At 39.4% G+C, this 17,985-nt stretch overlaps 1 protein-coding gene across 2 annotated transcripts in view; it reads right to left on the reverse strand.

The window, feature by feature from the left end:
- Positions 1 to 17,985, reverse strand: part of LOC132407580 (neural proliferation differentiation and control protein 1-like) — a 191,046-nt gene that overhangs the window by 24,891 nt on the left and 148,170 nt on the right. For both annotated transcript variants that reach the window (XM_059994308.1, XM_059994309.1), the window contains exons 3-4: positions 5,013 to 5,117; positions 1,321 to 1,503 (exon numbers count right to left, since the gene is read on the reverse strand). In XM_059994308.1, the coding sequence (XP_059850291.1) occupies positions 1,321 to 1,503; positions 5,013 to 5,117 (288 nt within the window). The remainder of the gene's footprint in view (positions 1 to 1,320; positions 1,504 to 5,012; positions 5,118 to 17,985) is intronic.

The following is a 17,985-nucleotide window of genomic DNA, read 5'->3' on the forward strand; positions in this document are numbered from 1 at the left end:
TGCCCTTTTCATCTTCAAGAAACACAATGTCAGGAAAAGACCACTGCTACAGAATACCAACCTTCCAAAGTCTACCAGCTATACTGATTAAATATTTGTCCCAAATACATTAACATAAATATTTATTTCCAAGTTCACAGGGCAGAGGATTTAGAAACATTGATACCATTGAACATCAAGAGTACGCATTGAAGTTCCCTATTACTGAAGGTGGTAATTTCCTAACAGTCACTTGGCATGAATATATCATGTCATTTACTTGCCCAAGCCTGATCTTGCTGAACATACCCATGAAATGTCTCGTTTGCTTTGTTTTATTAATGGTGAACTAGCATTATAAGGTGAAAAAAAGGGCTATTAAAAGTGTCCTTCCAAACCGAGCCTCTCATTTAGGCTTGGCTGTCATCTTCCTCCTCCTGTGGAGTCACATTGATTATAATGTCTGCATAATATCAAGATTGTGCTGTGTCTTAAATAGAGCTGTGCCAACATGTATTGGGTATCCTTGAACAGGTTCCAGACAAGATTTCCCTCTATTAGGTGCATGTATGACCCACATCCTAGAGTCCAATACCCTCTTCCTATTCTTTTCCCTGATAATGTGCCCCTCTTCTTCTCCCCTTGATCAAACTGGAGATATTTCCACTACAGGATACGTATATTTGTACTCAAGAGATCTGATTTTCCCTCAAAACTGACTCTCAACACAGTTTGAACAAGTGCCCTGACCTGTTCAACACCCAACAAGCTCTAGGAGGACTTATTTAAATACTATTGACTGGAGTGGGGAAGTTATGTTCTCCCTTCTTTTAGATAGCTTTTGCCAGGGGTGTAGTGGTTTCTGTACTCAGACTTTGGAACAAGAGGTCATGGTTTCGAATCTGGCCAACTCCTTGCACATTTTCCATCTGTGCTGGATTGAGTGCTGAGCTAGTAACTCGGCTTTGTAAAACAGACAAATGCTAAAGAGATGGCAAGGTTGCCACCAATGTGCCAAACGAAGTGCAGGGAGGAACTTCTTTTAGATGCACATCTCCTATGTGCCATTAACAAAGTGGATTAGGTAGATAATAACCAAGTTAACAGGCTGGGTTTCAAGTATGCATCATGAGGATTGAGGTCACTAACCATCAATTCTGCAAACCTAATGTGTCCATTTTAATTAACACATTGAGATGCACTGTTTAGCTTAAATATCAGAAACAGCACATAATTTTCTCTTACCATTTTGTAAACAACGTGTAATCTAAACAGCATCCATAAAACTTTTCAGAAAAGAGTTCACACGCCCAATTTATTTGATGTGCAATAAATACTTACTGAGCAGGATAGCATCAGCGACAGGAACAGGGGCTTTCTTTGGGTCACTCTTCACTGCTGACACTTCAGTAGGTTTTTTTTGCGGTGTTTGTGTGGTCAAAATGGACTTATCTTTATTGGATGGTATGTCTGCGCGACCTGCTCTTGATTCATCTTGTAGTTTAGTAGCTTGCATCCTGTCATCTGCAAACAAAGATGAAGGATCAGGAACTTATATTTGACAAAAAGATTCCTTTAGTAATTTTAAGACATGGTAGTACATAGAAGTCTTGACTCCACAATATCACAAGAATACAGAAGATAGATTGCTGTCTACAATTTAAACAGTCATCTTTCCTGCTTGCTGTAGAGAAGGACAGAGGAAGTCCAAGTAATTTACAATTTGCACCTACATCTGCTGAAGGCACTAATTATCTTCATGCAAAACTGATTTGGCAAATATTTATTTCTAGCCAGTTACTGCCTACAATCGATCTAATGCAGGGATTTTCAACCTGGGAATCCATGGACCCTTTGCTTAATGTTATTGGTCCACGATATAAAAAAGTTGGGAACTCCTGATCTAATGTAACCATGCTTACAACAGATCCCATTACTATCCTCAAACAAGACCCCCTTTCTCTTTCTATCTCACCTTTCTCCTCCTCCCTTTCACTCCACCTTCCTCTTTCCTCATCCACCCTTCCTTAATTCCCTTTAGCTCTTAGTTCCTCATCCTTCTTCCCTCCTTCTTCATCTCAAACAGGGCTTCCAATTCTGCACAGAACTGGTGGAAACCCTGCAGGAAAACTGGAATATGCATTTTATAGCTAAATCACTTCTACTTCCCTCCCTTGATTTAGATCAGCCACTTTTAGCATATTGTACCACGACCCCATACATGAATGGGGGCCAGAATGATAAGTTAAAAAGTTTAATTCTATTTCAATATCTTTAATCAAATATGTTAATTTCAACGTATTTTATTTGATCAGTGAAATCTATTTCAACTTTAAATTAACAGAGGCTTCAAGGGGAATGGGTTCCATAGTTGACAAACTGCGCCACTTCATGGGTGGAGGCTTCCTGCTCAAATGGATCTATCTGCGAAGCTGTGGGGAATCCAAGGGCCAACGCAGAAAGTTGGGCATGATCCCTGTATACAAAGATTTTCCTTGGATCTTAAGAATGTTCCCCTTCCCCACCAGTGCTGACCTTCCAAACAATGAAAACAGTTTGCCCCACTATACAAACTCTTTCTAATCTCGAGCACTTTGGGCTGAAACATGTCTTTTTATGGCATTTCAGAAGAGAACTGTCAGTGAGGTGCTCTTGATAGGACACCACGTTCCTAATGTTTGCACCTGTGCATGGCAGCACTCAGGTCAGAAATGCACTGGATGTCAGATCTTGCTGTACCATCGCATTCAGGTCAGGTCTGGAGCTACTATCACCTGAGCCTTGCTGCAACATTACATTCATGTGGTTATCTAGACTAGTAACAAATTCTGTTTCTTGCACCTCACACCATCTAGAATTTACCAACCCGAACCATAAAGGGCAAATATACACTCAGTGGCCACTTTATTAGGTGCACTTTTATTAGGCTCATCAATGCAGGTTCAGACCAAACATCAGAATGGGGAAGAAATGTGATCTGAGTGACTGTCTGAGGAATGATTGCTGGTGCCAGATGGGGTGGTCAGAGTATCTCAGAAAATGATCTCCTGGGATTTACACGCATAACAGCCTCTATCATTGACAAAAAATGTTGCGAGAAACAAAAATCATCCAGTGAGTGGAGGTTCGGTGGGTGAAAATGCCTTGTTAATATGGACAGAGGAGGATGGCCAGACTGTTTCAAGCTGACAGGATGGCAACAGTAACTCAAGTAGCCATAAGTTACAACAGTGGCGTGCAGAAGAGAATCTCTGAATGAACAACACATCGAACATATTAGGTACCTAATAAAGTGGCCACTGAGTGCAGGTAAATGATTGATTTTTCTTTATTTCATTTATTAGCATGTATCTTTAAATTATTTTAGTTTTTTCAAACCATTTTAGTTATCAGATAATCAAAAGCATTTAAAGCTGTTCAATGGTCTTTGACAAGGTTAAGCCTTTTGAATGTCATCAGGACAAATTGAACAGGGTCTCAGAATCCACAGACATCACTAAGTGCTCCCCCTTAGTGTGGTCATGGTGGTGCTGCAGGATTTGTTTGGAATTACAAAGCTGCAAAAAGAGCAGTGGGGCTACAGGGACAGAGCTGGGGGATGAGAGAAGTGGCAGAGTGAAGGGTGTATGGCATGGGCTGGATTCAGCGCCATTAAATCTGTCCTTGAATTTCTCTGTACCAAATTCCAAATTTCCCACATCTCTGTTTAAATAAAGCTCCTTCTTGCGTTGCCAGCAAATGTGAAGGTTCTCTCCAGCTCAGGAAAGCCTGACTTTACACAAATAAGCAACTGGGACACAGGTATGAAGGATTTACTGCTGCTGCTAGGCTGCAGGCATTGTCTGCCATGTGCAACCTTGGTTTTGAATGGTTGAGATAAACACTATGGTTTATCTACACATGAACTTTGGTCGGCCTGTGTTTTTATGTAAGTATATGGCTGGCTGGTCATATTTCTGGTTTGCAAAATGTTAGGGTTATGATCAGCTCTTAGAAATGGAACTTTATCGTAATCTGAGGTGCACTTGAAGGCAGAATTAAAACATTGAATACCGATGAGTCCAGGCAATAACTGCCACTCACTCTTCATTCAACTTCTGCTGGTCTCCAGCCTCACAGAAAATTCCTTCTGTTCTACCTCATTCTTTTCCCTCACCCCTTTCCCATTCTCTGAGATTTAAAAATTTGCTATGTTTTAACTTTTCCCAGGTCTAATGCAAAATCACAGACCTTAAAATTGTGTTTCTCTCTGCTGCCAGGCAGCTAAGTATGTGAGCATTGTTGATTTCAATGGCTAGATTTTGCAGCATCTTTGTACATTTAGCGATTAGAATCATGCTGAATTGAGAGACGGTAAAAAAAGAGACTTCATGGAAGGATGGAAGAAAGTTGTAAAGCATTTAATGGCAGTGACTATAAACTCCTGTCACCAATAGGGTGATAAGAAAACATAGTAAAGGTTACAGATGTTGGAAAACAAGGTGTCAGAGGACTTTTTGGTATGAAGGAATAACTACGATGGAAAGATTTAGGAATAAGATTACAGTTTCACTGAGCAAAAGAGCAGGAAACCAAAACAAGTTGATGGGCACATCGAAACAGACAAAGTAGGTTCAGAATCAGATTTATTGACACTGACTTAGATGATGTTAAACTTATGTTTATGTGCAGAACAGGACATGAATAGCAAAATTCAGGATAAGCAGGTGAAACCTTTATTTTGACGTTTTTCATTCTGATGTTAGCTTTATTTATTCACATCAGCTTTCCCTCTTTGCTCAACACAGCTGACAACATTCAAGACTGAGCTGACAGTGCTGCAGTCATCACAGTAACAGATCAAAGTGTCACTATTTTACAGCAGGTAATGGTGACCAGCAGAGAACCTGCCTGCATCATTGGTGGAAACATAGGAACAAAACCCAGCAGGGGCCTTAAACAAAGGATACAAAGAGTCTCAAAACAATTTATTTCACATTTAGAATTAGGTCTTAAGCCTTCTCATGGGCTGAATGAACAGTGAGCACACTTACCTACTGCATCTAGCTGTAGCGTATGTGAACTATCAACTTTTTTAGCTAGGATCGATGCTATGTAATCAATATCACCATCAATATCTGGGGCTCCATGGTGTTTTCCTGCAGGGAAAAAGAGAGAAAAAAATCTGAATACACAGCAACCTGCAATGGTTTTAAAGAAAGGTAAGATAACAGAAATTGATCTTTTGTAAAGTACTGATTACCTTGAGGGTAAATGGGCCAAATCTAATTCTACAAACCACTTATCCTTTTAATCTCCAGTATAAACTCATTTAAATAGTTAATTAAAAATAAGACAAATGCCCAATGGGGCTAATTTAAATAAATACTCCATAAATTTATAAATTTATTGGTACTGAACACAAAGGATTACATGTCCATATTGGTATGTGCTAGAATAGAAAGGGCATTGATTTTAACTACAGCAACCCAGAGCTAAAACAGCCCAGAAATTCAATTCCATAACAGCAATATTTCAGAATGTAAGCAGAAAATGTTGGAAGCACTCAGCAAATCAGCAGCAGAGGAGAGTGAACGAAGAAAACATGTAAGGCAATAGGTTTATCAGTGCTGTGTGATCGATTTTTTTTGCTGTAAGTGCAATACAGTAACAAGAATTTCTGAGTTTTTTTGTGTCACTCAGATAGTAAACAAGACACTTGCTACTCATCACTCTCTTTCCCAATAACAACACAATTTCTATGACAGGCTGTATGGTTTGAGATTTGTTTTCCTCCTCAGACAAATATTTCTGGAGCATTGCTGGGGAACATGGGCAACATTAATCCAGGAGGTCCAACTGTTAGGTATTTTAAGGTGACTTTGGCTTTCAAACCACTATGCCAGACTGGAAGTCACTGAGGTCAAGTGAAATATCAGCAACAAGCAAGGTGCTGGAGAAAATCAGTGGGTCAGGCTCTATCTATGGAGAGAAATGAACAGTCCATTGGTTAAGACCATTTCTCTGAATAATGGTGCCTGACCCATTTAATTTTCCACCATCTTGTGTATTGTTCCAGATTCCAACATCTGTAGTCTCTTGGCTCCAAGGAAAACAAAATCCCATTTCCTTGGCCCTGTCCATTTAATCACCCCACTTCCATCAAAACCACAACCATTGTAACTTTGTTATTTGTCGTGATCTCTTCCTCTTGTTGACATAAAATTTCCTGATCTCTGATCCAATGCAACTCTCCCTATCCCTGCAACAACGTCCATGTAGCTTTTTCCGATTCTGTGCACTGGTTCACCATCAGGCTAACTCATTTTATTCTTCCTGCATTCTATCAACTCTTCCCAAAGTACATCTACACACCAGAGGCAATTTACAGTGACCAATTAACCTATCAACCTGTATGCCTTTGGGATGAGAGAAGAAACTGGAGCACTTGGAGGACGGACACACACACACACACACACACACACACACACACACACACAGGCACAAGAAGAAAGTGAAAATTCCCCACAGACAGCTCTGAAGGTTGGTAAAGGATCTGGGTTGTGGGATCAGAGAGGCAGCAGCTCTACTAACTGTGTCATGAGCTACAGACTTGCAGGATCTAATGCCTGTGACAGCTCAAAGTGCAGAGGGAGCATACAGGATAGCACTAGGAATTCGCTTCCCTTTGATGTGAACAAACAAAATCAGCACCATCTGCAGAAGCAGGGTGCCACCTCCCAAACCAACTGCCTGCCCTGCAATCTGTGGCATAGTATGTGGGTCTTACATTGACCTCATTTGCCAGTACAATTTTGACAGAAATCATATTGAAAGCATATTATCCTCCACTCAGACCGTGAATGGATTGTGGAAAAGAGTGAAGCAAAACGTTTATCAAGCATGAAATTGGGTAAAGGCAATAAGACCCGGCTTCAGGAGTTGTTAAATAAAACTGTCAACATCACATACCACAGGGCCTAGCCTATAGCCCCCCCCAACAATTGCATGCAGTTGCAAGTGAAGACTGCAGGGAGTCTGGTAATCACACATCACAGTCTCTCTAGACAGGAGCAAACAGGCCCAGTTCTAAGCAGGAGGGCTTGACCAGGACGGCAGGAGCTGGTACAAATGTAAATTAAGTTGCTTGCACAGTGTCAAGCTGCAAACACTCAATGGGTCTGAAAGAAGATGGATGAGATTAATGACAAATTGCTTACTCCATTATAAATAGAGAGCAGACCTCGCCCCCTACCCCCTCTCCCCAGCTCACAATGGGCAGCACTTTAAGACAACTGTTCTTAGGATTTGCTTCTGGTGCAGCAGGCAAACACTGCTACCATCCTGCAATGGAGCAGCAAAGGAATGAGCTTGGATGATTTAGTCATCAGAAAACACAGAATGCCCTAGAAGAGATAATGTCTGCACTTTACTGTTCGGCTGAACTGCATATTATTCAGTTTTCCTTATCTGGCCTTTATCATTCAATCGCCGTCTTTTAATGCCTTGTTGACACTGAGACTCGGTGCCGACATCAGGTCCTAGCGTTGCCATCTGGAAGTGCAGATGCCAGCAGCAGGTCCATAACAGGTTTATATTTGGCTGCTCGAGAGACTGCAGATGCTGGAATCTGTAGAAACAAACTGCTGGAGAAACTGAGCAGGTCACGTAGCATCTCAGCAGGTGCTGCTACTAGAGATGAGTCAGTGGTACCAGAGCACAATAGAAAGGGGGCAACACCAGTGCATCCAAATAGATTCACCTAAACTGCACCTTCTCATGAGCACCCAAGCTCTCTACAGAACAGACGGGGAAAATATATAATTGAAAGGCAATCATCTCATAGAATTAGTGTCCATAGATCTACTTCTGCGGTCAGTTTAAAGATAATAAGTTAAGGATAATAATAAGATTAAATGTGCTGAGCTAATTCTGTACTGCAATGGAAAGTTAGACAGTGCCAGGAGCTAACTTCTATCAGGCAAGTCCTCAATAAATGAAGCAGGCCTACAGCATTAAGCTGCTGGCTTCAGCATGAGACAACACATATTACACCTCATTCTTGTTATCAGCCAATTTACTATTCGTGGATCTGCATAATCACATAGACAACTGAGTTTTACTGGGAGTGTTGGTAAACATTAACATGGGAAAGTCTGCAGATGCTAGAAATCCAAAGCAACACACACACACACAAAATGCTGGAGGATCTCAGCAGTCCAGGCAGGATTTGTGGAAATGAACAGACAGTTGAAATTTTGGGTACAGACTCTTCTTCAAGACTACGTATTCTTCAAGAGTCCTCCCTGATGTTTCTGAAAAATCTCACTTTCTCTGAGTTGGATTGCAATTGAGGACCCATGCTGGTAAGTAGAAACATCCTTGCATGGCTGGATGCCAGGGTTGGGAACCATGGTTTATTCTTCTCTAGGGTTCATTCTTCACAAACATGTAAAATTATATAATTCTCAAATTTTATAATCACTAGTTTTTAAAGTAGGTAAATTAAAAAGCAAGAACAACAATATTGTGGTTGGAAATTCAAGGGCTGAGAAGGTCATTATTTTGGAACATGGGCAGGTTTGCATGGATGGAAGCATTGACAATTCAGCGGAAACCATTTGCTAAAATCTGCCATGGGAGGCAGAATAAAAATCAGAATCACCCCTCTGTAAGGATGCAATCAATCAAAAATAAACCACACTGAAAAGTGAAAACCATAATGTAAATAGAAGCTGTTACATTTATGGATCAACTGCAGATTTACTGTTATAGCTTGTGACTGTCACTGAATCTACAGCTTTTTGTTATCCAGAGGAAGTCTGTGTTGTGGATAATGAGGATTCGGTGTAATGCAGGTTCTGCATTTTAAATTAGCAAATACTTTTACACTGACTTTAACCCTAGGGATAAAGATCAGCTTTTCGACATAGCCTGGAAATGGGACTGAATGGTAGTCTTTTAAAGAGCAAATCTGCCAAAAATTCAAATTAACCTCAAGTAAATAATTCCAGCCATCATTTCCACAGATATTTCTGCAGGTTATTCACATTAGTAAATCTGACATTTTTTCCTGCAATAGATGTATGCATACTATTATCACTCTGCACAATGGTCTATTTGCATCCTCATTAAAACAAATTACTTTAGGGTGCGACCTATGACCATTGTTGAACAATCACAATGTAACCACGTTGCTGTATTAGTCTTTACATAAAAAGGGTCTCTACCTTCTTGGCTTCTCCTGACACTTGAAGATTTGACTGACCAATTTGAAGACATTTTTGATAGGGACATAATTGAGAATTAACACAAAGCACAATCTGCAGCTGGCAGCACCAAAAAAAAGGGGTGAAATCAAATTTGAAGATAATGTCTTAGAGAAAGGGCATTCACCATCTTTTCTTCTACTGAAATTCCTTTTTTATATCATCATTTGATAATGTTCTATATATAAACAACCAAAGTTTTTACAATTCTACTATGCAATGAAGCACACCAACAGATCGTGCCTTTACCCAAAATCCGCCTGTATGCAATTTTCAGCAAAGATTGAGAATTACCTCCTCCCATTTTCACTTCTGATGCTTTTTCCTATGGTCACCAGTCAGAATGACAGATATTCTGCTCTCCCTGATCATTGTGTGAGTCTAAGCTGACATTTCAGAAAAGCTTACAATATCATCTCTCCATGAGGACAACACATTAAGGTCATTCATCACATGCCTGTTCCAGCAGAATAGCTGATGAATGCTTCATTCCTGTTTGACAATTCCAACATTGTCCTGCAAGCCAGTGACTTGCTTGTTTTTAAAATACTCATGTTGAAATTCTCTTTGCCTCTGTTACCGCCTCCACTCCTACAACTGTCTGAGATCTCCAATTCTGTCCTCTTGCTCAATCTTAATTTTCACTGCCAGCCAGAGTTTCAATTGCTCTTTCATGGAAATTCAAAAATGAATGGCTGGAACATCTTCCCTGTGTAGCACGATACACTGAATATGTGGAATGATAGAGATGTGTGCTTACATTGGTTTCTTAAGGTTGTCATACCTATTAAATGCTCCCAATAGCATGCATTTCAAATAAACTCTGAACATCAAGTCTAGCTCCTAGCCTTCAGGTGTGGCTTAGCTATTAAGCCCGGCAGAATTGTTTCTACTGACAGAAGGGGCAAAGGCGACTGGTGACTTAAAACCTGTCGCTTCAGGCGGATGGATGGCAGCTTATTTAGAAGAAGGAAAACTCTGATCTCAAGCCTCTGCCATCTTGCGGCTATATACACTCAGGGGAAAGGCTTCGGGAGTAAACCCCAAGGAAAAATCTGAAGATGGAGTCCCTAAGGCAGACCCACATTGAGTTCAACGTTGACTGGCAATTCTTGCAACACTGCTGGTGCAAATTGTATCATTCTCTGCTGTTCCTTTGGATTCATCTGCTGCATGGACAGGGAGAGCTTGCTGCATGGTCAACAGCTTGCTCTCCATATCATACCACCATGGCTTGTGTATCATGTAGACAGCTAGGACCAATGGAGGGCCTTGTGGTTCTTTCATTTTCATGCTATTCTCCCAACAGCATATAGTAAAACCACAATAATTCTCCATTCTATTGTTTGTTAAAATAATCAATCTGCTGGAGGAACTCGGCACATTCCAGCAGCATCTGTGACTCTAGATTCGGTTATACATGAAGAGTTCCTCCAGAGATTGTTGCTTCAAATTACAACATATGCAACCCTCTGTGATGGCACTGTTTGGTATCTGCCTCACTGGGTGCTGTTTCCTAATTTCTCATTAAATTCACTGACTCAATTTCCCATACTCTCTCTGAACTCCCTTTTAACTTCCTTTAAACTTACTGAGTTCCAAGTAAACTTACTGTGTTACCGCATAACATATTAAAAATGTGAATTAAAGGTGTATTTGGGTAATACTAGTAGTAACCAATAGTTTGGAAAATCTCCCTATCCAGTACCATGAAAGTCCTGAGCAGATTATCAGAGTTAGGAGGGTTGAACAGATTCAGATGAATGCAGTTGTTTTTATGGATTTATTTAATAGTAACAAAAGAAGATTCTGCAAAATTGTGACAGAGAATCCAGTTGCAGGCTGCATTTCACAGCCATTCAAGCTCAAATGGTGCCAGAGCCTCAAAAGGACTTGGTCACCTTCCCTTCCCCCATGTTCACTAGATGTGGTGGAACAATCTCATTAGGGAGCCAGAGGAAGACAAACGGGTGCACCTTCTCCCAAATCCCTTTCTGAAAATAGATATTACTTGTGGTTATGATTGAGAATGATGCAAGCCAGAGCACAGGACAACTCCACTGACAGTCTCTGTAGAGTGCTTAGGAAATCTGACCAACTAAACTGGCAGATGCAGCTTTTATTTAATGCCTCAGTGGGAAGATAGTTCAATATAATTCTCTTCAATTTATCTTTTTCCCTAGTGCAGTTTTGGAAAGCTTTTTAGACAGCTGGAGGTCAAAAAGGATGCAGCCTTTTCAATAATACACATGGAAATCTGTGTCTTGACAATAGAGTGTCTCTGCCTTTATTCTGCAAATTATTTTTGATGGTGTAGCTTATAGTACTTCTTTGATCTTCCCATAGTCTTTAGGAAATGTAGTATCATGCTTGAGGTTAGATTTGTTAAAATAAGTTCAATAAAAAATTATTGATACACATTTAGTTATGTGGGAACTCTCATATTTTGAGCTGCAGTTGCAAATATAAACTTCACCACAGGATGGCAGTATAGATTTTTTGAGAGTTTTGTAAGTTTATTCTCATTGAATCTCTTTATACAAAGAAAAACTGAATTAATTTTCCTTTTGGAAGTTAGGGCTTTTAGGTTTTCTATAACAAGGCAGGGGAATTGACACACTAACAGGAAAATTAACACAGTTCAACACCTCATCAGAATTGCTTGGAAAATGGAAAATGTCATAAATTGAATGGAAATTTCAAGTCTCCAAATTCCTATATTGTTGAGCTCCATTTATCTTATCTCCTTCCTTATTTGCCTTTCTGCATCACACTTAAATTCAGATGTACAACCTGAGCAATCAATAATCCATTTCCCTTTTTGCACTTCCAAAAGAAGTAAACTTGAGGTCAATGCTAGTGACACCACTAAAGCATTCACCTAATTTTAAACTTAGAGTTACTTGCAGGATAATATTACGGGTAAATATGGGGTTCTGTGTTGGTATTATTATACTGACTTCCAATGGCTGTGAAAAACATTACTACTTATTAAGGAGAAAATGCAATAACAAGTCACTTCTCTTTCATTACTCCTTACCATTTTCTAATTGTTTTAAGAGACAATGGGGTACTTGGACTGCATTAAACATCAGTCTAGTGGGGTTTCCAACCTGGGGTCCACAGACCCCTTACTTAATGATATTGGTTGTTAGCGTAAAAAAGGCCGGGAAGCACCGGGGGAGCCTTGACATTATGCCCATTACGATGCAGGAAGATAGAATGCCAACATGGTTCCATTTTGATTGCTTTGTAAATTATTTGAAGAAAAATGGGTACTAAAGGGTATAATACAATATCACTTCAAGTTCACATGCTTTGAACTTGCATTTACAGTACTTAGCTCCTCCTATTTAATTATCCTTGTCTTGGTGACACTAACAAACATGAAACACCAGGATTTTCTGCTCAGCCAAAAGGAACATCAGTTCTGCACTCACAATTAACTATAATCTACTTTGCCAAGATCTTTACAGCAGCTGGTACTGGGAACAAGCTCCACTTTCAGCAATCTTTGCCTTCAACCTGACCATTGCATTTCAACAACAGTGACGGAAGGCACACAATACATTATTAGGGAAATATTTAATATTGAAAATAGTAAATAATAGATGGGCAATTGATTGGAAGTGAAAGGTTTTCATGAGTATTTTGAGACCTGTTTGTTACCCTACTTTACTGAAAAGACAAACAGAAACTGCAATCAGGAGGCTGAGTTTTCTTCTGATCTGATTAATGTTCAGATATGTACCAATCCTTCAATCCTTGTAGACTTGCTGTTAGGCTTGAATTGGAAAACAGCTTGCAAAGATGAACTAATGTTTTCATTGAGTTCCTGACTGCCAGTACAAACAGAACCAATTCTTTTCATAATTGGTACTTATTTCTCTGTGAAAAATGTGACAGAATCTATTTTAAGAAATATATATTGTTGACCATTTTACATGCAAATCAAGATTAACTAATTTCTTTGAAAATCTATGAATAAAACTGACATGTATAATACACATAGTGGCCAATCATTAGAGAAAGTTAATACATGTATATTAAATTTAAACTATATGTTTATGCATTATGACAGGATGCATTACTTAAAAATCTAAATTATACAGTCTAAAAGCCATTAAAGCTAAAAAGTGTCATAACGCTGGCATAATTTATTTACTTGCTTTCTGTCCCGCATGTGAGGAAATAGGCCTCATACTATCATTTGAAAAATACAAATTCCTTTCACTAAGTTGGAGAAAATGAAAAACAAAATCCCTGGGTCTCTTGGTGAATGTATATCTGTGCTGGTTATTAAACAGTGCACTCTAATGTCTATTCTGAGTATTACTACAAAAAGTCAAGGCCAAATTAAAGAACTGATAATGATCATCACCACTTACAAAGTTGCAAAAAATAATTGTCTACTTTCAGAGAGTACTAAGTAGTGGTCAAGATTACTTTTGAAAGGTATTGTAATTATGAATAACCCAAACTTTTGTCCAAACCTACTTTACTGGGATCTTAGCTTTTTGGTAAACACCACTGTTGTGGCTTTATGTACTCAGCTGAATTATTCATAATTGAGTCACAGAGTCATAGAAAGTACAGCACACAAGCAGGTTGTTTGACCCACTTAGTCCATGCTGAACCCACTTAAACTGCCTACTCCCATCAATCTGCACTGGGACCATAGCCCTCCATACCCCTACCATCCATGTACCTATGCAAATTTCACTAAAATGTTGAAATCCAGCTTGCATGCACCACTTGTGCTGGCAGCTCATTCTACACTCTCATGGTCCCCTGAGTGAAGAGGTTTTCCTCCTGTTCCCATTAAACTTTTCACCTTTCACCCTTAACCCATGACTTCTGGTCAGAGTCCCACCAAGCCTCAGTGGAAAAGGATTACTTGCATTTAACTTTTATACCCCTCAGAATTTTGTATACCTCTTATCAAATTTCCTCTCAACCTGCTACGTTCTGAGGAGTAAAGTCCTAATCTATTCAATCTTTCCTTATAACTCAGGTCTTCAAGACCTGGCATCATCTTTGTAAACCTTCTCTGTACTCCTTCAACTTTATTTACATCTTTCCTGTAGGCTGGTGACCAAAACTACACAAAACATTCCAAATTAGGGCTCACCACTGCCTTATATAACTTCAACATAGCATGTCATCTCCTGTACTCAACACTTTGATTTACGAAGGCCAAAGTGCCCAAGGTTTTCTTTACAACCCTATCAACCTGTGATGTCACTTTCAATGGAACACGGATCTGTATTCCTAGATACTTTTCTTCTACCACACTATTTAGTGCCCTACTATTCCTTGTGTAAGAGATACCTTGGATGGTCCTACCAAAGCGCAATACCTCACACTTGTCTGCATTAAATTCCATCTGCCATTTTTTCTGAAATGAATCACTGGGTGGCATATTCTAGGACAACAGTGATTTGCCACAGCAAGGTCTGTGTCCTAATCCTTTTTTTTCTTAACCAGAGTCTCAATATCTCTTGAAAACCAAGGTTCACTAGACCCATTATCTTTACCTTTTATTCTGAAAGGCACATACATGCTTTGTACTCTCAAAATTTTACTTTTGAAGATTGCCCACCTATCAAATACATCTTTGCCAGAAAACAGCCTGTCCCAGTCCACATTTGACAGATCCTCTCTAATACTATCAAAATTCGCCTTTCTCCAATATAGAATCTCAACCTGCGGACCAGAGTTATCTTTTTGCATATTTACTTTGAAATTAATGGCATTGTGATCATTCAATGCAAAGTATTCCCCCATATAAACCTTTATCACCTCCTTGTCTAATTCCTTAATAGAAGATCAAGTACTGTTCACTCCCTTGTTGGGACTTCTACGTACTGATTAAGGAAACTTTCTTGAACACATTTGACAAACTCTATCCCATCTAATCCTTTGTGATACAACTAATCAGTAATCAGAATGGTTTCATTTTTAAGCTTTAACTTCACCCTCAACCAGTGACAAAAGTATGCCTGTGCAATTATTTTTGTCTTTGAATATATAAAAAACTACTTGATCTCAGCTCTGCAAAAGAATATTAAATTCTGAGCACCGATTCTTTATTAATTTATAATTTACAGACTAATCCTGTAACTATGAACCAAATTATGCAGCAGAGTGCTCCAAATCAGGAGAGAGATGGGGGTCATCTTCCAGCACATTGTTGCTCCACTCAATAATTTCTTTTAATGTATGAGCCGAAACTTTTATGTTGGGTCAATAGCTGACCATACTAATTACTACAGCCAAGACTAATAGGGGGCATACCTAAAATGTAATGCATACCACATTTTTTTTACACTTCTCACTGGATCTTGCTAAAACAGCTGGCTTACTATCTGAGAAGATCATCTAAACTATTTTGAATCCTGCGTCAGATCAGCTAATGAGCAAATTCCAACAACTAATGGGCTCAATATTTTTATCAGCAACTCTTTAAATGTTGGTTAGTTCTTCAGTTTTTTTCCCCAGACTGTAAAGTTTATTCAGAGCAGATAAAAACAAGGCAGTAAGGTATTTGCCTATTCTGGATACCAGTCTGGCTGACTTGATGCTTTATAAAGTGGATCAGATGGGCCAGAACCTCTTGTTTTTATTGTTTAGTCAAATGTAGACAGTCAAACAGTGACATGGTTCTACAGAACTGTCAGATGCTGAGATGAAGATACAACTCATGGTTAGCATGACGCTATTACAGCTCAGGGTGTTTTGGGATTCAGAGTTCAATTCTGGCACATCTGTAAGGAGTCTCTATAGAATACACGTGCTTCTCTGGGTGCTCCGGTTTCCTCCCACAGTCCAAGGGTGCAGGTTGATTGGCCATTAGGTTAGGGTTAATTAGGGTTGGTGGGGCGGCTTGGCTCAAAGAGCTGGAAGGTCCTATTCCACACTATATCGCTAAATAAATAAATAAACTCATTCTGGCAACTAGATATTAACTTTAAAATATTAAAATTGCAAAAACTGGCACTTAAAATCAGACCTCTGAATGTGCAAAAGAAGAATGGTGAGGATATTTTAAAGGCTTTGATGGGCTTTGACATAGTTGACGCAGGAAGGTTATTTCTTTGCCTGGTGAGAAGTTTATTAGGAAGTTTCAGTTCAAACTTGCTATTCACATCATTTTCAGCAAATGCAAAGTTAAAACAACTAAAGATGCAAGCTTATAGGATGCAGCATGTTAGATTTTAAATAAGCCACCAAGAACAGTATAGAATGATGGCTCGTTTCTGTAAGCTTTATGATTTCATGTGTATGAGAACATAAGCCGAAAGATGAGCAGACCACTCAGCATCTTGGGACAACTTCACCATTCAACAAATCTTAGTAGATTATAGACCTTGCACCAACCCCTATCTCATGGTTCACTTAACATCCAAATAATTTACTGATTTTGTCTTGAAATAAACTCAGTGACAGAACCTCCACAGACCTCTTTGGTACAGAATTCCAATTATTCACTACCTTACAAGTGAAGAAATTCCTTCTCAGGGAAATCCTGAAAGGCAGACACCTTATGTTGGGAGGCTGTCCTTATTCTAGACAGGACAGCCAGGAGAAACCCCATTCCTGTATTTACCATGTAAAGCCCCACAAAAATTCATTATAATTCAATGCTTAATATCTCCCATTTGGACAACTACAACGCCTTCCTGCCCACCTCATCAACCTAGTGCAGGAGCTCTCAACCTTTTTTATGCCATGGAACCCATTAAGCAAGCGGTCCATGGATCCCAGGTTGAGAACCCCTGATCTGGTGAAACTTTGTTGGGGAGACTAGATTGCCAATACATTATACCATCATTCTCACCAGAGTTTTATATAATTGCAGTAAGATGTCTTTGCTCTGACTATCATTTGCCATAATTGGATTTGGATATTATAGAATGTAGCACTGTATGCTTAATCTAGAATTGGAACTAAAATCGGATCACCTAATGGTTTAGTTCAGTGCACATGTATGTGAGGAGTACAATCTCTAATTCAGTTTTCTTTCCAGATCAGCTGCCTGTTCTCAACCAGATTGCCAGAAAGAACAATACAAATAAATTCACTACATGAGAGGGGGATGGTGAAGAGTAAAAGATCCACAAAACTACTAGTCAGATAGGCCAATTGTTTCTGCACCACTGAACTTGTATCTGCATACATCAACTCAGGTTTATCCCCCCCTCACTTCCTACCTACATACTTCCTTACCTGGTCATCACCTCCCTCTGGTGCTCCTCCCCTTTCTCTTTCTTCTATGGTCTTCTGTTCTATTCTATCAGATTCCTCCTTCTCCAGCCCTTTATCTTTTTCACCAATCGACTTCCCAACTCTTTACTTTACCTCTCCCCCTTCTAAGTTTCACCTATCACCTACTACCTTGCATTTCTTCCTCCCCTTCTCCCAACTTCTTACTCTGACTTCTCATCTTTTTTTCCCCCAGTTCTGATGAAGGGGCTCGGCCAGAATGTTGACTATGTACTCTTTTCCATAGATGCTGCCTGGCCTGCTGTGTTCCTCCAGCATTTTGTGTGTATTGATTGAATAAAAACTCTTCAATTAATCTCTTCATTCACTGAATCACATGGACACATTGAAAGCAAAAGCCTACATGCAAGTGAAAGGGATGCTGATAAAATAATGGAAGAAAACCATATTGCAATAAAATGAGCCAGGCTGAGATCTGAAGAAAAAGTAGGAATGCTAGAACTAATCTATGTTCCTGGGTTAGGGATAGGAA

Source organism: Hypanus sabinus, chromosome 18 (genome assembly GCF_030144855.1).
Source record: "Hypanus sabinus isolate sHypSab1 chromosome 18, sHypSab1.hap1, whole genome shotgun sequence".
NCBI classification, from domain to species: Eukaryota; Metazoa; Chordata; class Chondrichthyes; order Myliobatiformes; family Dasyatidae; genus Hypanus; species Hypanus sabinus.